The following is a 24589-nucleotide window of genomic DNA, read 5'->3' as shown; positions in this document are numbered from 1 at the left end:
TTTCAAAAAAGCTTGAAACTTGAGGAGGATCCCCAAAAGCCACATGGCACCATTCAATACTCAGGGGTCGATGTCACGGTAGCACTAAAAAGCAATGCTGAGGTAACTGTGCGAATGGGCTTCCATGCTATTTTTAAGATATATTTTTTTAAACGATAAGTAATTAAAGATTTAATAAATAGTACGGTGCAGAGAAACGAGAAAGAGAGGGAAGCATACAACACAAAAAAAGACAAACGTTGGATTTGAAGCCATGACATAATGATTGACACCCTGCCTGTAATACATGTGGGAGTACCAAGTGGCTCCGTTCAGGCCCCCAGATGTCTATACCTCCATTTACATGTGTCTAATTAGCAACAACAACATGTGTGTTGTAATGTTCAACATATGTTATATGTTGAGAATATATATGTCAATATGTGGCGTTAAGACCATTAGGCTGTTGAACAAACCCTGAGCCCTGTCACCATGATGTCACCATGTCAGTCTTGTCAACACAGGCCAACACTTCATTATAATTATAAAGGCAGTATAATTGTTGTTGTTCTTTCTTTCTACTTTATTAGAAAACATAATTGCGCAGCAGTATGAATTATGTTGCGTAGAGGGTGTTTTTCACCCATGCTCTATTATGCCTGTAAACTTGGGTGATGTGAGAATGAAGTTGAAGTTATGTTGCTTAGAAAAGTAATGCAAATCTATGTAAGCATTTCAAAGTCAGTGAGCCTCTGTGAGTATGTCTGCATATCTGTGTAAAGTGGTCCTCATATTGTTTAATGATGAATAATGTGGTTTTCATGCCCACTGTTACATGATGATGTTCTCTGCTGCTCTTGGAAAGTGAAGTTCAATACATTGATTTGTACATGCAGCATAGTTAAATAAATAAATAACAGAGAGCATAAACTGATTCATAGACATGAGATAGATACAAGAGATACAGAATAGATACAAGTCAATAGAGAGATAACTATCAACTGGTAATCCTGCTATAATCAGCCTAAAAGAGGTTGGTGATGAGTGGTGCTATAGTGCAACCGTGTGGTGAGATGACACTATTACAGTATTAAACCAATTTTCATACCTTAGACAGTCCTAAAGTAAAAACTGCAATGAACATTATTTGACATGACGAATCAAGTTTAAAAAAAATGACGATTCTTAAAGGTCAGGACATTTACAACATGACATAAAGCCCAAAATCCCAATTCTTTGTATTCTATGTATTCTACAAAAAAAACAAGAACATTAAAATGTTAATGCATCTGGACAGGATGACAGAATGCATGATATCTTCTCCATTAACAAAACAGAATGAAAACATTATTCATTGATTCCCCAATATCCAATTTCACAATATTCAAGAATTGTCTAATGATTGAACTGAAATAATTTATAATAGGAACATTTTCAAAACTAAGAATAAAAGAACATGATGTTCTTTAGCACAAAGAAATCGCCTTCATATCAGTTGGACAGTTTGTCTTTATGAGGTCTGAGGTGGTTTTGTTTTATTGGGTCTGAATGCTAACGAAAGGCCAGAATTACTCTGATGTCATGAGAGAGGAGCGCTATATCTGATCTATTTGAAAACTCAGCATTTGTGGAGGAGAGTTGTGTTGTAGTAGAAAGACAGCACCTCGGAATCAGAATCAGATGTATTGTCACATCACAGGTTTACATGTGCAAATCAGAGGGTGAATTTTTATTTTCGTGCAAGCTCCATAATTTCTTTGTTTTCCAGGAAAGAAAGAAAGAAAGGTGGGGGGGCATCGAGAGGGAGAGCATAGACAAAAAGAAGAATCAAAGATATCTTCATATCCACATAGCATAATAAGCGGCGCAGCACATTGTCAGCTTGCTATCTGCAAGCTGACAATGTGCTATTTTCAAAACATCTTGAAAAGATTTGAACATTTCAACAACACAATGTCGTCCCTGGCACAAAATATTTCAGATAGGGGTCCGTAGTCAAATGGATATACATTTGGGGGTCCTTGACATGAAAAAGTTTGAGAACCACCGATGTAGAAGGACCAAGTATACCTGCATGTAATCCAGGTACACTCCTTATTTGGAACACTGTAAAGACGAAGAATTGTCATTTTATCCAAATCCACATTCATCATGGGTTCCTTTTCGGGGGATCTTTATATGAGACTGATATTATTAACAATTACCAATCGATTTACAATATCATTGGGCAGAGTGTATACATTATATCTTCTGAACAAAAAGAACAAAATGTGTTGTTTTGTCAAACTTCAATGATACAACATGTATGAGTTATTTCAGTTGTGATGGAAAGAAATTATATCACAGTAATATTCTCAAAACAAAGCATGACAGAATTTACTGGTGTCTGGCTGTCTTATTCTTGAGTCCAAAGTGCAATTCAGCAGAGGTTCCAGTAGGTGACACAAGCCAAAATCCAGTATAGAGGGTCTGGGTGAATGTGGTCTGGACTTTGTAAAGTAGAGTCATGGTGTCAGAGATGCTATAGAACGACAAAGTACCTGCAATGTGATCCAGGTACACTCCTACTCTAGATGACACAGTACCTTGGATTTGAACTGTGTCAAGGCAGTGTCTGAAAACACAACCTCCTATGAGACATTGTAAAGCCCAGGAGTTATTGCGACTGAATCCAAATCCACATTTTAATAGTCTATCATCTTTATATGCGACTGCTATAACAAGTTGTCCTCTCCACTCTACCTCCCAGTAACGGCGTCCAGTGAGACCGTCTCTACTAAGAACCTGTTCGCAATGAATGAATCTCTCTCTGTGATGAGGATATGATTGTTCTCGATTCATCAGAGTTACTTTTCTGTTCCCTTTAGACAGAGACAGGCGCTGATGTGCTGTGTTTGGATCCAGTGTGAATGGATATGAATATTGAAAGAAGTCATCTCTAGTCTTGGGCTCTGGGCATGTTGTTGACTCTATAACATCTATTCCGTGTCATTGAGACATTTGGCCCTTCCTCTTTAAGTATGTCCTCTAGTTTATTTCCCAACTTTGACACAGCCGCAGTCAAGTATTCAAAGTAGCTCACAGGAGAGGCAATGCTGCTGACTGGGTCTGTAGATTCACTGATCTTTGGCAGGGAGGTGTAACTGTGGAGAAAATGGATGTGATCCTCTGTGTGTGAGAGCTGCTCCAGGTCGGCATGTCTCCTCCTCAGTTCAGTAATCTCCTGCTCCACACACTTCCTCAGTTCTTCAGCCCGACGCACTCCACTTTTCTGCTGGTCCCTGATCTGCTCCCTCACGTCAGATCGTCTTGCCTCAATGGAAGTGATGAGCTCAGTAAAGATGGTGTCACTGTTCTCCACTGCTCTATCAGCAGAGTGATTGATAGACTCCACCTCCAGGTAAAGCACCTTCACGTCTTTCTCCCTGTCCTGGATTCTCAGATAGATGTTCTGCTGTCTTTTACTGAGCTCTTTCTGTCTCATAGTCCGTTCTGCTACAGCTGAGATCATATCGTGACCTTTGTGTTCTTCCATGGAGCACAGATAACAGATACACTGCTGATCAGTACGACAGAAAATCTTCCTCACTTCGTCGTGACGAGAGCAGATGTTCTCCTGAAGCTGGCTGGAGGCTTTGACCAGTTTGTGTTTCTTAAAGGCAGGAGACTGATAGTGAGGCTGGAGGAGAGTGTCACAGTAAGAGGCCAGACACTGAAGGCAAGTCTTCACAGCTTTCAGTTTTCTCCCACTGCAAACATCACAGACCAAATCTCCAGGTCCAGCATGCAAGTGATCTGGAGGAACAGCTTGTAGTCCTGTCTTCTTCAGTCTCTCCATCACTTCAGCCAACATGATGTTTTTCTTCAGAACAGGTCTTGGGTTAAAGGTGTCTCTGCACTGTGGACAGCTGTAGTCTCCCCTCAGATCCTCCCGATCCCAGCAGCCTTTAATACAGCCCATACAGTAGTTGTGTCCACAGGGAACAGTCACTGGATCATTCAGTAGATCCAGACAGATAGAACAGCAGAACTGTTCCTGGTCCAGTTGAACTCCTTGCTGTGCCATTTTACTGCAGACTGTCTGTCTTACAAACATAACAGAACTGAGCTAAGTTCATTTTAATATCTTCAGAGATCACATAACATGGGGAGGTTATTCCTGGTTGTGAGTGCGTCAAAAGGAGGGCGTTTAAAGAGGTAGTGTGTAGTTCACTGTTCATTACGCATACGGCAAAAGCTGTAACAATCTGATGAACGGGTTTATCACACTTTCCTCAGTTGATCCCACGGTAATTTCTGACGTAGAATCCATTTCTGCCTGGGATATTTTTGTATCATGCATATTTAATGAAATAATTTGCAAACTAGCAGAAATAATGAGTAGAGGTCATCCAACTTCTGTTTTGGTGGTTTTCTGGTAAGAAAATTAAGATTCTATCTCATTCCCCAGCAAACACAAACAAACCTGGATAGAGCCTGAATGGGGCTTGATCAAGTCATGTCAAAACTAAACTAAACTAAACTAAACTAAACTAAACTAAACTAAAATCAAATCATAACTGGTCAGAAAATTATTATTATTATTAATATTTCACAAAATCAGTTAAACTATTTTAAACCTACATACATGAGCTATTTGAAAATAGCTGATCTACAAGTTCACAACATGTCACGGTGTGACACGTTGTGAACTTGTGAAACGTTGTGAAACATTTTAACAACGCAAATCTTGTATGGTTGTCTCTGGCAAAAATATTTTCTGATGGGGGTCTGCGGCCAAATACATATTAATTTGGGGGTCTCTATGAAAATGTTTGAGATCCACTGAACCTAGAGGATATCTAAATTGCTGTACTCATGGTCAAATCACGTATTATTATTATTATCATTATTATTATTTTGTGCAACCAAGGTGAGAATGTATATATATTTCTTTTCCATGGTTTGGTCTGAGATGGTATGTGTGACTGGTCATATCCTTCTGGCTTTCCGTGGGCGACATCCGTTGTGGGGTACAGGGGTGTTGTCTGTGATGGACACCACCTCCAGACCTCCCATGGTCAAGCCTTTGATGGCAGCCAACCGTCCTGGTCCAAGGCCTTTCACCACCACACGGACATAGGTAATTCCCTTCCCTGTGGCTTTTGTTCTCCATTCATCAGAGTTACTTTTCTGTTCCCTTTAGACAGAGACAGGCGTTGATGTGCTGTGTTTGAATCCAGTGTGAATGGATATGAATATTGAAAGAAGTCATCTCTAGTCTTGGGCTCTGGGCATGTTGTCGACTCTATAACATCCCATCTATTCCGTGTCATTGAGACATTTGGCCCTTCCTCTTTAAGTATGTCCTCTAGTTTATTTCCCAACTTTGACACAGCCGCAGTCAAGTATTCAAAGTAGCTCACAGGAGAGGCAATGCTGCTGACTGGGTCTGTAGATTCACTGATCTTTGGCATGGAGGTGTAACTGTGGAGAAAATGGATGTGATCCTCTGTGTGTGAGAGCTGCTCCAGGTCAGCATGTCTCCTCCTCAGTTCAGTAATCTCCTGCTCCACACACTTCCTCAGTTCTTCAGCCCGACGCACTCCACTTTTCTGCTGGTCCCTGATCTGCTCCCTCACGTCAGATCGTCTTGCCTCAATGGAAGTGATGAGCTCAGTAAAGATGGTGTCACTGTTCTCCACTGCTCTATCAGCAGAGTGATTGATAGACTCCACCTCCAGGTAAAGCACCTTCACGTCTTTCTCCCTGTCCTGGATTCTCAGATGAATGTTCTGCTGTCTTTTACTGAGCTCTTTCTGTCTCACAGTCCGTTCTGCTACAGCTGAGATCATATTGTGACCTTTGTGTTCTTCCATGGAGCACAGATAACAGATACACTGCTGATCAGTACGACAGAAAATCTTCCTCACTTCGTCGTGACGAGAGCAGATGTTCTCCTGAAGCTGGCTGGAGGCTTTGACCAGTTTGTGTTTCTTAAAGGCAGGAGACTGATAGTGAGGCTGGAGGTGAGTGTCACAGTAAGAGGCCAGACACTGAAGGCAAGTCTTCACAGCTTTCACTTTTCTCCCACTGCAAACATCACAGACCACATCTCCAGGTCCAGCATGCAAGTGATCAGGAGGAACAGGTTGTAGTCCTGTCTTCTTCAGTCTCTCCACCACTTCAGCCAACATGAAGTTTTTCTTCAGAACAGGTCTTGGGTTAAAGGTGTCTCTGCACTGTGGACAGCTGTAGTCTCCCCTCAGATCCTCCCGATCCCAGCAGCCTTTAATACAGCCCATACAGTAGTTGTGTCCACAGGGAACAGTCACTGGATCATTCAGTAGATCCAGACAGATAGAACAGCAGAACTGTTCCTGGTCCAGTTGAACTCCTTGCTGCGCCATTTTACTGCAGACTGTCTGTCTGACAAACATAACAGAACTGAGCCAAGTTCATATTAATATCTTCAGAGATCACATAACATGGGGAGGTTATTCCTGGTTGTGAGTGCGTCAAAAGGAGTGCGTTTAAAGAGGTAGTATGTAGTTCACTGTGATTCATTATGCAGACAGGGCAAAAGCTGCAACAATCTGATGAACGGGTGTATCACTCTTTTCTCAGTTGATCCCCTGGCCATTTCTGATGTAGAATCCATTTCTACTTGGGATATTTTTGTAATGTGCATCGCCTCACAGCAAGAAGGTCCTGGGTTCAATTCCCGCCGGGGACGCTGTGGGCGCTGGGGGCGTGTCTTCTCCTCCACGTCATCAGCGCCCATACCCTAGGCGGGGTTGGCGAAAGGGCCTACTCTGTGTGGAGTTTGCATGTTCTCCCCGTGTCTCCCAGGGTAGTAAATACCCTCACAAAAACATGTAGTAATCCTGGTCACTATACCGCTTCCCCCATGACAGCCGGGGCGCCTGATGGAGGGAATGGAAACTGGTTGGAATAACGTGTTCCTTCCACGCGCTACGTCCTACCAGGGAAACTCCCCCCTGTCAGGTGACAAGAAGGTCAGTTGGCTCTCATGCACTGAAGGAAGCATCAGCTCGGCCCTGGCCTCCCCAGGCTGTGGGGGACTGGTGTAGTGCTGGTGTAGGGCTGGTGTAGCGCCCAGGATCACTTAGGAAATTGGCACCGGGTGAAAAAAAATGGGTTACAAAAATCGCGGGATAAAAATTATTATTAAAAAAAAAAGTGCATAGTTAATGAAACAATTTGCATATTTGATTAAACTAGCAGAAATATAAACTAAACTAAACTAAACTAATATCATAACTGGTCATATCTGGCTCAGAATATTACCTTATTTCAACAAAAATAAGTTGCTACTGAAATCTCCTGGCAAAATTATTATTAACATTGCACAAAATCAGTTGAACCATTTTAAACCTACATACATGAGCTATTTAAAAATAGCTGATCTACAAGTTCACAACATGTCTCGGTGTGAAGCGTTGTAGAATAATCTTGATATAGATTTTCACATTTTGAATATTTTTGAAACTTTTTAACAACACAAATCTTTAATGGTTGACTCTGGCACAAAGTATTTTCTGATGGGGGTCTGCGGCCAAATACATATTAATTTTAGGGGTCTCTGATATGGAAAAGTTTGAGAACCACTGAACATAGAGGATATCTAAATGGTTGTACACGTATTATTATTATTATTATTATTATTATTACTACTGTATTATTATTTTGTGCAACCAAGGTGAGAATTGACATATTTATTTCTTCCAAGTGTAACATGGTTAATAATGCTTCCACTTGCCCAGACATCAAATGTGTATTGTGGTCTAGTGCTCTGTCACTTTAAGAGAATTGGCGGCTGCCTCTAAGGGAGTGACGTCACCTACCTGCTCTACCTTTCTCTACTATGAGAGCGGTAGGCTGTGTTCATTTTACTGTGCAGATTATTTCAATTATTGTGTTCATTTTCAGTCATAACTGTGCAGGATACTAATACATATGTACCCAGAGTTGTGTAGGCACAGCCTGATCATTTTTGATTGTATTTTCATTGCACTGTATCTGTTCTATTTGCAGCAATTCTTATGTGGAAACACATGTTCAGGGCAGACCAGTGATGTGCCTTATTTGTCTGTTTATCAGGTACATATTATATTTGTTTTCATTATTATTGCTAGTCTTTCTCTACTATGAGAGCGCAATTCTTATGTGGAAACACATGTTCAGGGCAGACCAGTGATGTGCCTTATTTGTCTGTTTATCAGAATAAATCAACTCAACTGAGAATCCTGGTCTGTGGTGCTTTACAACACAACGCAAGATCACGTCTGTTACACATGGCATTGGTTTGGTCTGAGATGGTATGTGTGGCTGGTCACATCCTTCTGGCTTTCCGTGAATGACATCCGTTGTGGGGTACAGGGGTGTTGTCTGTGATGGACACCACCTCCAGACCTCCCATGGTCAAACCTTTGATGGTAGCCAACCATCCTGGTCCAAGGCCTTTCACCACCACACGGACATAGGTAATTCCCTTCCCTGTGGCTTTTGAGGCAGCAGATATCCCAGGAGCCTGAGCAGCGATGGGGTGCTAATGTTCTAATGACGTAATCTGGCTTGCTGGGTCAGGTGTAAAGATATTTGCAATATAACCATTGTAATCCTACTTTAAATTAAAATGGCTTAAGGGAGGACCGGTGTGCATTGGTCACAAACCCATTTCCTAAATGAACCAGGGTTTACTGCAATAACTGAGGCGTAATGTCAGCAACACCCCCTTCTGTGCACAATTACTTAGTACAATAATTAACTACCTGACTCTGGTACAATAATTTCCATAGAATTTCCAACAAAATGAAGTTCAACAAATGAATTTGTACGTTATTGTTATTAGTACAGGCATATTTATAATTAATTAAATAATGAAATAACAGAGCGTAAACGGACCCACAGACCAAGAGATAAAACTCACTGGAGAGAGAACTTACAGGTTGATGATTATACAGCATAGTGCCACAGTGTGGTAAGATGATTGAATAACATAATACAGTATGAATTACACTAACATTTTGTTCTAATGAAGCAGTTTTGCTCATAGAACAAAACATCATGTTAGACTTACGTGGTTGATAACACAAAAAACCTAAGTGAACGTTATGTGAAATAATGAATGAAATTGACAATTGATGATTTTTAATGCTCAGGATAATTATAAGATGCCGTAAAGGCCAAAGCCCATTTTTTTCACATATGCAAATATAACTTCATGAAAAAGAAAGAACAATAAGAGTTACAGCAGCCAGACAGGATGACAAAATGACAAAGATATGACAAGAAGATGAAAAAGATATCTTCTCCATCAACAAAACAGAATGAAAACACTATTCGTTGATTCCATAATCTCATATTTTACAATGTTCAAGAATTGTCTAATGATTGAGCTCTAAATTCAGTATACTAGGAACATTTTCAAAACTAATAATAAAATAAACTTCCAACAAGAAATATATAGGTTACTGTACATATATTTCTAAACAAGGAAACAGTTGGCCAGTTTTACTTTTTGTTGTTTGTTTTAAAAGGTGTAAAAGGCTGACCTTTTGACGTTTGTTTGGTGAATGTTGACATGGAAATGTTCTGTTGTCATGAGGAAGGAACACTATATCTGATCGATTACAGATTACACAATTTAGCAGAACCATCAGTAAGTGATCGGAGCCAAAATCCAGGATAGAGGGTCTGGGTGAATGTGGTCTGAACTTCGTGGAGGAGAGTCATGGTGTCAGAGATGCTGTAGAAGGACAGAGTACCTGCACTGTAATCCAGATACACTCCTACTCTGGATGACACGGGACCTGGTATTTGAGTTTCAATGCCTCTGTGGCTGAAAACACAACCTTCTCCTTTAGAACACTCGAAAGACCAAGATTTGTCATTTAATCCAAACCCACACTCATCACGGGTTCCTGTTCGGCTGATATCTTTATATGAGACTGCTATATTTACATATTTTCCACTCCACTTTACCTCCCAGTAACATCGTCCAGTCAGGCGGTCTCTACTCAGAACCTGATGCCATTTATTGAATCTCTCTGAGTGATGAGGGTATGATAGCTGTTCGTTCATTATTGTTACTTTTCTGTTCCCTTTTGACAGAGACAGCTGTTGTTCTGCTGTGTTTGGATCCAGTGTGATTGAACATGAATACAGTAAGAACTCAGCTCTGGTTTTCGGCTCTGGTGATGTTGACAGTAAAACATCTACTCTATTTAGTGTCTCTGACATGATTGTCTCTTCCTCTTTAAGAATGTGTTGCAGTTTACCACTCACTTTTGACACAGCCACAGTCACATCTTCAAAGTAGCGCAGAGGACGCACATTTCTGTTGACTGGGTGTGTTGATTCACCAATCCTTGGCAGGGAGGTGTAACTGTGTAAAAAATTTACGTGATCCTCTGTGTGTGATAGCTGCTCGAGCTCAGCATGTCTCCTCATCAATTCAGTAATCTCCTGCTCCACACACTTCTTCATTTCTTCAGCCTCACTCACTTTATGTTTCTGCTGGTCTCTGATTAGCTCCCTCACCGTAGATCGTTTTCTCTCAATGGAAGTGATGAGCTCAGTATAGATGGTGTCACTGTTCTCCACTGCTCTGTCAGCAGAGTGATTGATAGACTCCACCTCCTGCAGAAGCACCTTCACGTCTTTCTCTCTGTCCTGGATTCTCAGCTGGATGTTCTGCTGACTTGTACTAAGCTCTTTATTTCTCTCAGTCCGTTCTGCTACAGCTGAGATCATATCATGACCTTTGTGTTCTTCCATGGAGCACAGATAACAGATACACTGCTGATCAGTACGACAGAAAATCTTCCTCACCTCGTCGTGACGAGAGCAGATGTTCTCCTGAAGCTGGCTGGAGGCTTTGACCAGTTTGTGTTTCTTAAAGACAGGAGACTGATAGTGAGGCTGGAGGTGAGTGTCACAGTAAGAGGCCAGACACTGAAGACAAGTCTTCACAGCTTTCAGTTTTCTCCCACTGCAAACATCACAGACCACATCTCCAGGTCCAGCATGGCATTGATCTGGAGGAACAGCTTGTAGTCCTGTCTTCTTCAGTGTCTCCGTCACTTCAGCCAACATGTTGTTTTTCTTCAGAACAGGCCTTGGGTTAAAGGTCTCTCTGCACTGTGGACAGCTGTAGACGCCCTTCAGATCCTCCTGATCCCAGCAGCCTTTAATACAGCCCATACAGTAGTTGTGTCCACAGGGAACAGTCACTGGATCCTTCAGCTGATCCAGACAGATAGAACAGCAGAACTGTTCCTGGTCCAATTGGTGCGCCATTTTACTGCAGACTGTGTATGGCACACAGAAGTGAGCTGAGTAGAGTTTCACCAGCTGTGTAGCTAGTTTCACCCAAGACAGGTTTCACTTCTTTAGAAATCACATGACATGGGAGGTTCTTAACAGTTGTGGGCGAGGTTATCTACGTCATTTTGGCTATCAAGCAATTCCAGCCATGGATGAATGATAGTGGAGGAATGAGACATGATACTAACTCCAGCATGCAGGCATACAGTCTTGCACCATGGGAGCCAGACTGCAGCCTAGAGTTCAGTGGAATGCAGTGGAGTTAATGAAAGCCCAGTAGATCAGCTCATGAACAAAATATATTTCTGAATGTCTGAGACCTTTGTAAAGTAATTGCTTCTGGAAAATAAAAGAAGAAATATCACACATTGTTTTCTGCTGTGTGGCTTTTCGATGTGTCCACTGTATAAGTTTATTGAGCTATCTAAAGAGCACAAAGTACGCGATACTGCAGAGCCAGAAACCAGTGTTGCAATGTCCACTTTCTGTGTTGCTTGTAAATATTGGTAGTTTTTTTGGGCTTTTTTCTTAAGTGTAGTTGATTATTTGGACTTGCTTCACAATTTTAAAATTATTTTAACCAGTGGTTCTCAATTATGTTTGTCATGGACCTTCAAATTAATATGTATGCCTACAACCTTGTCCCTAACCCCCATCTGAAAATGTTTGAAACCAGGCAGCCGTACGAGATTTGTGTGGTTAGTGTTTCAAAAATCCTCAAATATTTCACATTTTACTTCAAGTTATTTTTTAATAAATAGCAGATCTATAAGCTCACAACGCCGTTGTATATATATATATATATATATATATATATATATATATATATATATATATATATATATATATATATATATATATATATAAATCCATTTGTCTTCATATATTTTTAAAACATTTTCCACATTTATGTATTAAATAAATCATGATTCTGTCCATTTTGAATAGCTTGTATACATGATTATTGTGCAATTAACAGATTGTTGTTCGCAGTTAATAAGTAAATAAAAGCATGAATATATTAATCTGTCTATTATTTTGTATAGCTTAGTATTGATGCACAATAACATGTATGTTTATGAAACACAATTGTATACATAAGTATACAATATATGTTGTCTTGTTTTTTGATGTGCACACCACTTAATGTTATTTAGATATCTAAAGAGCAGAGAGATAGTGTTAACCTGACCCTGCCAGATGGGGCGGTATTGAGTAACCAGGTCCAAATAAGCTGTGAAACAAATGTGTGGAGCAAGCTTCTTGGATCTGGTAGCGTCAGGTTAAGATAGTGTAACAGAGAGAGGTCCTCTGTTACTTATGTTTGATATAACCCTTATTGCATGATATTTGCACAGCACATTTTCACTTTTAGTATTTTGCACAGACCTTAGTGCAATATGGAGAGTGAAATATGTGTGTGAGGTTTTATTGTTGAGGTTGATTATTGAATGCTCAACAGTACCTCTTTTGTTTCCAGCATGATTGGGCTGGACTATATCAGGATTAGCCTGGGCAGCATTCCATTTTCGGGTATATGATCCGGTCGGGAGCGGAAGTAAAAAAAAGAAAAAGTGGCCGGATAGGCAGAACCGGAAAGACGTCTCACCCCAAAATAGGTCCGTGCTAATAAAATCCTTGATACGGCATTGTTTAGCTTATTTTTTAAATGTAAATGTGCGTGCACTATCCGGAGACTATTTAGCGTCGGTATTATCCCACGGGGAAATTCTATTCCATTTAAACCGCAAAACCGGATAGGCAGAACCGGAAAGAGGATTCTTTTTTCTTTCTTTTTTTCAGTAGGCGTGGTCTAGACCGGATCATATGTTGTCTTCTGGAACGCAGACCAGGCTTTCCTCCGAGGTGGAAAGACTGGTGATGCGAGGTTATATCAGGATAGCAGAGGGGGGTTATGATATTGTATTTCATAGAGATTTGTAATATATTATGTGGGTTAAATGCATATGGTATTAATGTAGGCCTATTTATGTTTTTTTAATACACTCTTGGAATTGAGCAGTCCAGGCTCATTAGCTGCAGCTGATAAAGGCTGCCAGTTCACAGAGAGAAGAGAGGGGTGGAAAGCTGGACACCACCACGCCAATGTTGTAACCATGATTGAACGTTGTCTGTGTTGGTTTGGTGAATAAATACAGCGTCCGGTTGAACTCTATACCATGCCTCTGTACTACTTCCAGCCGCTAAGCTGTTCATTCTCAAGGATAGTGTGTCAAAGGAGTGTGTTTAAAGAGGCAGTGTGTGAGCCTGGTAAACCCTCCCTCCAGAGATCTCACTCCAGAAATCAAATGGAAATGAGATTTCTGGAGGGAGGGTTTACCAGGCTAGCAGTGTGTAGCTCACTGTGATTTATTATGTAGACAGGGCAAAGGCTGTAACAATCTGATGAACAGGTGTACCACACTTTTCTCTGTTGATCTTACTGTAATTTCTGGCCTAGAATCCATTTTCTGCTCGCGATATTTTGTATTGTGCATAGTTAATGAAATAATTTGCATATTTGATTAAACTTGCAGAAATAATGGGTTGTCCAACTTGTGTTTTGGTGGTTTTCTGGTAAGAAAATGAAGATTCTATGTCATTCCGCAGCAAACATAGACCTATAGAGTCAGAATGGGGCTTGATCAAGTCCTATCATATATCATATATATCATATAACTAAACTAAACTAATATTATAACTAGGCCCATAATATCACCTTATTTCAACTAACATACATCCTAGAACGAAAATATGTTGCCACTGAAATCTCCTAGACTCTAGGGGGGAGGGGTTCCAGCGGGTCCCCAGCAAAATTATTATCATTGTTACAAAAAAATCAGTTGAACCATTTTAAACCTACATACATGAGCTTTTTGAAAATAGCTGATTTACAAGTTCACAACATGTCACGGTGTGACGCTTTGTGAACTTGTGGATGTGGAATTCTCAAATATTCTTGATTGTTTTATTTACATATTTTGAATGTTTTTGACACATTTTAACAACAGCGATCTTTTATGTTTGTCTCTGGCACAAATCATTTTCTGATGGGGGTCTGCGGCCAAATACATATTATTTTGGGGGTCCCTGATATGAAAAAGTTTGAGAACCACTGGACCTAGAGAGAATATCTAAATTGGTGTGCTCTCGGTCAAATCAGGTATTATTATTATTATTATTTTGTGCAACCAAGGTGAGAATGTATATATAATTCTTTTCCATGGTTTGGTCTGTGATGGTATGTGTGGCTGGTCACATTCTTCTGGCTTTCCGTGGGCGACATCCGTTGTGGGGTACAGGGGTGTTGTCTGTGATGGACACCACCTCCAGACCTCCCATGGTCAAACCTTTGATGGCAGCCAACCGTCCTGGTCCAAGGCCTTTAACCACCACACGGACATAGGTAATTCCCTTCCCTGTGGCTTTTGAGGCAGCAGATATCCCAGCAGTCTGAGCAGCGATGGGGGTGGACTTCTTAACGTTCTTGAAGCCCTCTGTACCACAAGACGTCCTCACCATTGACACACCTGCACCGTCTGTCACCTGGATGTGTGTATTGTTGTATGTTGCTTTAATGTGAGCAATCGGCAGCTCCTCAAACTTCTGCCCTGCCCACCTCAGAGGGCTGACCTCACCAGGCATCGGTGGGTAGTGACTGAACTCTTTGGGTGATTGTCTTGCATCTGTGATGGACAGGGCTGTCTCCTCCTGGAACCTGACTGCGCTGGAACATAGCGCTCTCTGCAGTACAGATCCTCCAGTAATGTCTACATGATGTCGGCATACGTTTCTGATCATCAAACTAATTAACATACAGTTTAATTTATACATGGCTATTCTGTACAGTACCTATTTTATACAAAACGTGTGACATTGAGCCCGAATCACATATTGTTCTATCCTGGTTTGTTCTTATTCAAAGTTGGATTATTTGCCAACACCACAAACTAATTTGCGTTGATGTAGGCTACAAGTCCCAGCAAACCAAATTACATCATGATGATCATCACGATGTCACCATGACGTAATTTGGCTTGCTGGGCCAGGTGTAAGAATATTTGCAATATAACCATTGTAATCTTATATTAAATTATATTGGCTTAAGGGAGGACCGGCAGGCCGGCGGACCACGTCATCATGCTGATGACTCAGCCATAATAACCATATAAGGAGTTCCCAATGCAGCTCCGCCCAAATATGGAGTGTGTTGTCTAACCTCAATGTGTGTCATCATGGCATCAGGCACAAACAAATCAGTCAGCTCCATAGGGGGCATGCCCATATGGGCATATACTGATGACATCAGCAATCTCCATATATGGGCATAAAAGGGACAAGGACTGTGTGACAGATACATTGATCTCCATATATGGGCATATTGGTCGGATCGGCGTTGTGACGTAGGTGCAAACTCTAGGTGGGAGGGCCGCGTAGTGGCCCGAACCTTAAATGTATAGTTTACATTCTGTCAGTGATGGGCTGGAACAAGATGTGATGGGTAACGGAGGTGAGAAAACATGTTTTCTGTGAAGTGTAAAGTGTTTTACTGATGCACTGATGCATTTACATTATTTAACTGAAAGAACATATTGCACCCATCTCATGGAATGACCAATATTAAATCGATACTTCATTTATTCAAAAATAAGTAGGCTATTCATCTCCATTCAGTGCCTTTAATGGAATTTGCACTGGTCACAAACCCATTCCTAAATTAACCAGGGTGTACTGCAAAAACTGAGGCGTAATGTGTGCAACACCCTCACCTCATGTCCATAATTACTTAGTACAATAATGAACTACCTGACTGACTCTTGTACTAGAATTTCCAACAAAATGAAGTTCAATAAATGAATTTGTACGTTATTATTATTAGTACAGGCACATGCATAATTGATTAATTAATGAAATATCTGAGAGCATAAACCGACTTACAGACTAAGAGATAAAACTCACTGGAGAGAGAATTTACAGGTTGATGATTATACATTATAGGCCAGTGTGGTGAGATGATTGAATAACATAATACAGTATGAATTAGGGGAGACTGGGGTCAAAAGTAACAGGGGGCAAACGTAACACACTCAATAATTATAGTCAGAAACAAGCTAGAGGGATGAGACTTCTTCTGCACAAGCTCAGTAGGGTCCTCTCTCTGCCTATGGAAGGGTAGAATGATCATTTCATCTCAGCAGAAGTTTTCAACAAAAACAGATTTTGAGGTGTAAAAGTACATTTTTGAATATGTACAGTAGTTTCCTTCTGCTGTCTAAAGTCAAGATGACAGCTAATTTAAACATAGATGAATTGTATCTCTATGTTATTGGTCGCAAATTTACATCAGCAGCTATACGTGTTTCTAGCTAGAATATGGGATTTCTTCATGGCTGCCCAATCGGGGGCAATTGTAACACAGTGACCGGGGTCAATTGTAACAATGTGTTTCAAAGCAAGCAGATTTTTTGTCTGGGATTACATACTTTTATGTTAGTAAATGTATTTCACAAAATGTTAAAGTAAAAATATGTTAAAATAAAAGATAGACATACATTTGAAAAAAACATAATTGAAAAGTAAAATAATTAGATTTTTTTTATTTTTGTGTAATTATATATTAAACATTCTTAAGTAAAAATATGAAAAACATTTTTTTTCCTGTTGTCGTGAGGAAGGAGCACTATATCTGATCGATTACAGATTACACAACTCAGCAGAACCTTCTGTAAGTGATCGGAGCCAAAATCCAGGATAGAGGGTCTGGGTGAATGTGGTCTTAACTTTGTGGAGGAGAGTCATGGTGCCAGAGATGCTGTAGAAGGACAGCGTACCTGCCCTGTAATCCAGATACACTCCTACTCTGGATGACACGAGACCTGGTATTTGAGTTTCAATGCCTCTGTGTTTGAAAACAGAACCTCCTTCATTATAACACTCGAAAGACCAAGATTTGTCATTTAATCCAAATCCACACTCATTACGCGTTCCTGTTCGGCTGATATCTTTATATGAGACAGCTATATTAACACATTTTCCACTCCACTTTACCTCCCAGTAACAGCGCCCAGTCAGGCGGTCTCTACTCAGAACCTGATGCCATTTATTGAATCTCTCTGGGTGATGAGGGTACGATAGCTGTTCGTTCATTAATGTTACTTTTCTGTTCCCTTTAGACAGAGACAGGCGTTGTTCTGCTGTGTTTGGATCCAGTGTGATAGGACATGAATACTGTAAGAACTCAGCTCTGGTTTTCGGCTCTGGTGATGTTGACAGTAAAACATCTACTCTATTTAGTGTCTCTGACATGATTGTCTCATCCTCTTTAAGAATGTGTTGTAGTTTACCACTCACTTTTGACACAGCCACAGTCACATCTTCAAAGTAGCGCAGAGGACGCACATTTCTGTTGACTGGGTGTGTTGATTCACCAATCCTTGGCAGGGAGGTGTAACTGTGCAGAAAATGGACGTGATCCTCTGTGTGTGAGAGCTGCTCGAGCTCAGCATGTCTCCTCCTCAATTCAGTTATCTCCTGCTCCACACACTTCCTCATTTCTTCAGTCTCACTCACTTTTCGTCTCTGCTGGTCTCTGATCAGCTCCCTCACCGTAGATCGTTTACTCTCAATGGAAGTGATGAGCTCTGTATAGATGGTGTCACTGTTCTCCACTGCTCTGTCAGCAGAGTGATTGATAGACTCCACCTCCTGCAGAAGCACCTTCACGTCTTTCTCTCTGTCCTGGATTCTCAGCTGGATGTTCTGCTGACTTGTACTAAGCTCTTTGTTTCTCTCAGTCCGTTCCGCTACAGCTGAGATCATATCATGACCTTTGTGTTCTTCCATGGAGCACAGATAACAGATACACTGCTGATCAGTACGACAGAAAATCTTCCTCACCTCGTCGTGACGAGAGCAGATGTTCTCCTGAAGCTTGCTGGAGGCTTTGACCAGTTTGTGTTTCTTAAAGACAGGAGACTGATAGTGAGGCTGGAGGTGAGTGTCACAGTAAGAGGCCAGACACTGAAGACAAGTCTTCACAGCTTTCAGTTTTCTCCCAGTGCAAACATCACAGACCACATCTCCAGGTCCAGCATGACAGTGATCAGGAGGAACAGCTTGTAGTCCTGTCTTCTTCAGTGTCTCCGTCACTTCAGCCAACATGTTGTTTTTCTTCAGAACAGGCCTTGGGTTAAAAGTCTCTCTGCACTGTGGACAGCTGTAGACTCCCTTCAGATCCTCCCGATCCCAGCAGCCTTTAATACAGCCCATACAGTAGTTGTGTCCACAGGGAACAGTCACTGGATCCTTCAGTAGATCCAGACAGATAGAACAGCAGAACTGTTCCTGGTCCAGCTGCTGCGCCATTTTACTGCAGACTGTATGATACACAGAACTGAGCAAAGTACAGTTTCACTTCTTGATAAATCACATGACATGGGAGGTTCTTCCTGGTTGTGGGTGTGTTGATAGGAAAGTGTTCAAAGGTCTTTAAAGAGGTAGTGTGAGTGGTTCACTATGATTCATTGGAAGACATAGATTTACCCTGTTATATGAGTCAATATATTTGTTGATTTTATCAAAGGAACCCCCTTAAACAAAAAATATTTAAAGACATCAGACACTGGCATTTGGGGACGATAAAATATGTAATATATCTAATATATTTTGTTAAATGACAATTCCAATACTACAATGCAGTCCAGGCAGGTCCTGATTGCCTCAGTTCAGATGACTTAAAGGACGACTTCACCACTTTTCAACATGTCTTCATATAATAGGTCCTCACTAATGCTCATGATAAAATGGTACAATCTTTTTCTAATCAGTCTGTGTCTCAGAGGAGAGGTTTAGACAGTTCAGAAACCCGTCTACCAGTGACATCATCGATGGGGAATCCAAGCTAATAGAAACTGCAGGCTTTGTATTCCTGGAAAGTTGCAATGCAATAATAGAAGCCATTGTTCTCGCCTTAATAAAAATCTGAATAAAAAATGTGTTATCTTTTTTGGGGAAAAAATCCTGCCTAACGATGATGTCACTGGTAGACGGGTTTCTGGACTGTCCACAGCCCTCCTATGAGACACAGACCAAGTAGAAAACAAGAAATGACTAAAGTCATAATATAGCCGCGAGCGGCAGGCTTTTTTTGCCCCAATCTGCCGTTGAGAAATTGAAATTTAAAAAAAAAAAATGGAAAAAAAAATTGTTTTTGAAAAAACATAAAAAAAAAAAAAAATGTGAAAAAATATATGTCCTTTTGAATATGATTTGACATTCATATTATTAGCAGCTGTATTGTGTGTCCCCCCCCCCCCCCCCAACTACTCAAGTTAAAGTATCAATACTGCAATGTAGAAGAACTCTGCCAAAAAATGGCATACCTCAATATGACATTTTGCGGCTATATTATGACTTTGTCATGTCTTGTTTTTTTATAGTGCTGTAACATGTTATGGCCTAATCACTGTCATTCAAGCATAAATGTCTTAACATTAAAATAAAAATAAGTAACCGGTATAGGACTAGCCTACCTATTGTGGTACAAAAGAAGTCCTTCTGCAGTGAATTACAACATTAGGATTGTGCAGAATTCAAGAATAGTGGAGGTGCTAAGCAACATTTGACTTCAAGTCATGATGCAAAGGTCCCCTTTGGTATGGAAGTACCTTAGGGCCATAGGAAAAGAATTATCCAAAGAGACGAGTTAGATCACCCTTCTTTTTTTTTTTATAGGCATTTTTAAAAATGGCCGCCGACAATTAACCACTATTACACCAGACCCCATATCTTTGCTTCTGTTAGAGCTATAATAATAATATTGGTGTCAAAGTGTACATTTTTGGGGTCAAGGAATTCAATTAAATAGGTTTCAATGCAAAAAAACGAATACTTCATTAATTGCCATGACAGCGGGGGGTAAAATATGCAAATTTCATTAAAAAAATACGTTTTAACAGGGTAACTTAACCCCTCCCCCTCTAAAACTTGTATTTACTTGTCCCTTTGTCATGGAAGTACCTTAGGGCCATAGGAAAAACAATATCCAAAGAGACAAGTTAGATCACCCTTCTTTTTTTTTTATAGGCGTTTTTAAAAATGGCCGCCGACAATTAACCACTATTACACCAGACCCCATTTCTTTGCTTCTGTTAGAGCTATAATAATAATATTGGTGTCAAAGTGTACATTTTTGGGGTCAAGGAATTCAATTAAATAGGTTTCAATGCAAAAAAACGAATACTTCATTAATTGCCATGACAGCGGGGGGTAAAATATGCAAATTTCATTAAAAAAATAAGTTTTAACAGGGTAACTTAACCCCTCCCCCTCTAAAACTTGTATTTACTTGTCCCTTTGTCATGGAAGTACCTTAGGGCCATAGGAAAAACAATATCCAAAGAGACAAGTTAGATCACCCTTCTTTTTTTTTATAGGCGTTTTTAAAAATGGCCCCCAACAATTAACCACTATTACACCAGACCCCATATCTTTGCTTCTGTTAGAGCTATAATAATAATATTGGTGTCAAAGTGTACATTTTTGGGGTCCAGGAATTCAATTAAATAGGTTTCAATGCAAAAAAACGAATACTTCATTAATTGCCATGACAGCGGTGGGTAAAATATGCAAACTTCATTAAAAAAATACGTTTTAACAGGGTAACTTAACCCCTCCCCCTCTAAAACTTGTATTTACTTTTCCCTTTGTCATGGAAGTACCTTAGGGCCATAGGAAAAAAAATATCCAAAGAGACAAGTTTGATCACCCTTCATTTTCTTTATATAGGCGTTTTAAAAAAAAGGCTGACGACAATTAACCACTATTATACCAGACCCCATATCTTTGCTTCTGTTAGAGCTATAATAATAATATTGGTGTTTCAATGTAAAATACCCAATGCTTTACTAATTGCCATGACAGCGGGGGGTAAAATGTGTAAATTTCATTTGAAGAATACGTTTTAACAGGGTAACTTACCCCCCCTCCTCTAAAACTTTGATTTACTTTTCCCTTTGGTATAGAAGTACCTTAGAGCACTAAGAAAGAAATGATCCAAAGAGACAAATAAGATCACTCTTCATTTCTGAAATATATGCGTTTTTAAAAATGGCCGCCACCATTTGAAGTGATACAGCAGAACCCATATTTACTTCTGTTAAAGCTATAATGGTAAACATTTTTAGGGTCAAGGAATCCAATTAATTAGGTTTCAAGGCAAAACAAATCCCCAATAATTTTCTTACTACCATGACAATGGGGTTGTTGTGGTAATTTGAGTCTTGCACTTGCAAATAACCAGTTCTGGCAAGTCCCTTGAAATAATTGAAATTGAAGCCATTCATCAAAGGGCAAAAGGAAGAGGGGGCTCGACTCATCATTTACAGCCTTTTCCAAATATCGCTCATAAGCCTTCATCACAAGTACAGAGCAGCTACAGACACCTGATGCATGTACCAGGTTCTGCAGATGTGGTCAACACCAATGAAAGACTGAGCTTTGCCACTAGTTGAATTACCACTATTGGTGAGAGCTGTAGTCCATCCACTGCCATTCATCCAGCCAGTCTCCAGACACACTCCAGAGCATCTTTTTTGGCAAGTGTGAATAGGGGTTGATCAGCTAACATGACTGATGTCTGACCTGGATTTAGGTAGTTGATTGCTTGAAGGAGGACATTCATTGCATGCCAAGCCAAGCCATAGTGGGACTGGTAGGAGACTCTGTGAACAGTGGCAGTATGTATGATCTGGATGGGGGGGCTGAACAAATCTCTGCAATGCTTGCATAATATGCACCCCATGAGATCCATTCTTCATCCTCAAGGTTGTCTTTCCCCACAAGGTGTCGGTGACTCTCTCCAACCACTGGGAGCCTTCTTCAAGTATGTTGCTGAGATGACAAGAGGCTGGCTGAGGATGACTGTTTGTATTAAGGGCAGGAACATCAGTTTGGAGTGAAACATCCAGATCCATTGTTGTGTAGAAAGCTGGAAAGGATTGTACATGCTTCTTCCCCATCTTAGCTGGAACTAGGATGTTAGTGAGATTGGCTGTTTGTTGGTCATTTGACGGGAAGTGCTGCTGAATGCTTATGCATGTCCCGTGGAGGGCTGATTTTGCTGTTGTTGACGATGGGTTGAGGTCAATGTTGTCAAAACCACCATTAGTGAAGACACCCTTAACTGCCTGAGGTGGGACCACCACACCAATCTGCTCCCACTGATTGATCACTGTACGCAATGTTTTCAAGCGATCACATGATACACCATACCTCGCTTATGCATGGTATCCACCTGGTGTTTACTGCCAGTATGCAGGTGCAGATTCATTGCCAGATACAGTGAAGCTGTGGTTCCCTTTCTCTTATGTGACAACTAACACTACGGACATTTCTTGGATCTGCATTTCACAGAGTTGTAAATGATTTGCTGCCCAATTGATGTAGCAACCTGGCACTTCTCTGGTTCAGGGGCTGGCTGGTCAATACCTTATCCATCCAGAAGCATCTTTAGGAAAATTGCAGCAGGGGAGGGATTGAATCAGGAGGCTGTGAAGGAACCTGTAAATTATTGTTTCATCGGAAGATATTCTTCCCGGAGGATTTTAGCTGCTTTGAAGATGATGGAGACATCAGTAAATGTGTTGCTTTTCATGCCAACAACAGCTTTCAGGTCATCATCAGCCACGATCTAGTCGCACAGATCTGATGTCAATATCCTCTCGAAGGCGCGTGGTGTTACATTTAATAATAATTGTGTCGTGTCACAACGGCGGTTTCTGCTTTTCTATAGAGCCTAGTCAGGCATGCACGATGATGCACTGCCTCCATAGCTACCATGTCACCAGCAGCTTGTTTAGCTAACAGACACTTGTCACCCAGCACCTGAGCACATTATTTCACTTTTCGATCCAATCCCAGGGTGGAAGCCGTCCTTAGTTCCTTTCTGTTGCCAACTTCACCACAGAAGAAACACGGTGTGGTTTATTCACATGAGGATGATGATGAGCATGAGAGTATAGCCTGTGCAGTGAACTTGCCACCACCATTCATGCACTGTGTTTTTACTGGGCTCACAGACTCTTCATGTCTTCTTCTTGCTCTGTCCACTTTTTGATCAATAATGGCACAGTTAACATAAAAAACATTCTGTATTCAATGAGAAAGTAATACAAACCTCAAATTGAACCTCAAAGTGTCTCAGATTTTCTGTCACCTCTGATTTAATCAAATTGTCGCAGTCCCTTGTGCAGAATTTATGTTTTGTGGCAGCAACAGGTGTAACTCTCAGGTGATAGCAGTCAGACATATACACTTGCAGTCAGACAGACACTAATCTCTCAAGACAGATTCAGAGCTCTGCAGCTGAATCTGTCGGGAGCTCCTGATACAACGTGTATAGTTAGGAATGTTAGGAATGTAAACAAAGACACGTAGACCGGAAGTGGAGGGCTGAGGGCGGACCTAATGGCCACCATCCTGTTATCCACATTCTATTGGGAGGTCCCCCCCAGAGTCAAATATTAAGGAAAAAAATAGCAGAGGGTGCTGTTTTTTCCTTTTTTTGACTGGGTTCCTAGATTGGACAGACACACATAAAGCATATGGCATGTGCATAAGAGGTTGTACTTCTTTAAGTTTTTTTTATAGGGGGAACATTTTAATGTCACTTATTTTGTTGATGAAATGTGCATATTTTACCCCCATTGTGAGGGTAATGAGAAAACTATTGTTTTTTTTTGTCTTGGAACCTATGTAATTGTATTCCTTGGCTCCAGAAATGTACACTTTGACACCAATATTATCATCATAGCCCTAACAGAAGCAAAGATATGGGCTATGCTGTAATGCAAATGGTGGCGGGCATTTTTTAAAACACAAATACTTTAGAAATGACGTCTTATCTAGTTTGTGTCTTTGGATAATTTATTTCCTATTCCCCTAAGGTACTTCCATGCCAAAGGGAAAACTAAATTAAAGTTTTAGAGGGGAAATAAATGGAAAGTTACCCGTTATTTACGTATTTTTCTAATAAAATGTGCATATTTTACCCCTGTTTTCAATGGCAATAAGAAAATGATTGTTTTTTTTTTGCCTGGAAACCTATTGATTTGGATTATTTGACCCCAAAAATGTACACTTTGACACCAATAATAGTATTATAGCTTTAACAGAAGCAAAGATATTGGTTCTGCTGTATTGCTGTAAATGGTGGCGGCCATTTTTTAAAACGTGTATATTTCAGAAATGAAGGGTGATCTAACTCGTCTCTTTGGATACA

At 40.5% G+C, this 24589-nt stretch overlaps 1 protein-coding gene and 1 pseudogene across 2 annotated transcripts; both read right to left on the bottom strand.

Moving 5' to 3' along the window:
* Window positions 1-2355: 2355 nt before the first annotated feature.
* LOC311062972 (E3 ubiquitin/ISG15 ligase TRIM25-like) lies at window positions 2356-6368 on the bottom strand (annotated as a pseudogene). The gene is made up of 2 exons: window positions 5148-6368; window positions 2356-4060 (listed from the first exon to the last, which is right to left on the bottom strand). The product of its transcript is annotated as an E3 ubiquitin/ISG15 ligase TRIM25-like (transcript).
* A 2451-nt stretch (window positions 6369-8819) lies between these two features.
* Window positions 8820-18675, bottom strand: LOC311062971 (uncharacterized protein; the record flags this gene model as incomplete). Its single annotated transcript, XM_084082192.1, has 3 exons — window positions 8820-11345; window positions 14595-15080; window positions 17016-18675. The coding sequence occupies 3 exons, from the start codon at window positions 18673-18675 to the stop codon at window positions 9613-9615; spliced, it is 3879 nt and encodes a 1292-aa protein (XP_083938318.1). The 3' UTR covers window positions 8820-9612.
* Window positions 18676-24589: the final 5914 nt, after the last annotated feature.

The sequence above is a fragment of the Gymnoscopelus microlampas genome (assembly GCF_963454915.1).
Source record: "Gymnoscopelus microlampas genome assembly, chromosome: 16".
NCBI classification, from domain to species: Eukaryota; Metazoa; Chordata; class Actinopteri; order Myctophiformes; family Myctophidae; genus Gymnoscopelus; species Gymnoscopelus microlampas.
The sequence above is the reverse complement of the archived record's forward strand: the minus strand, read 5'-3'. Positions and strand labels throughout refer to the sequence as shown.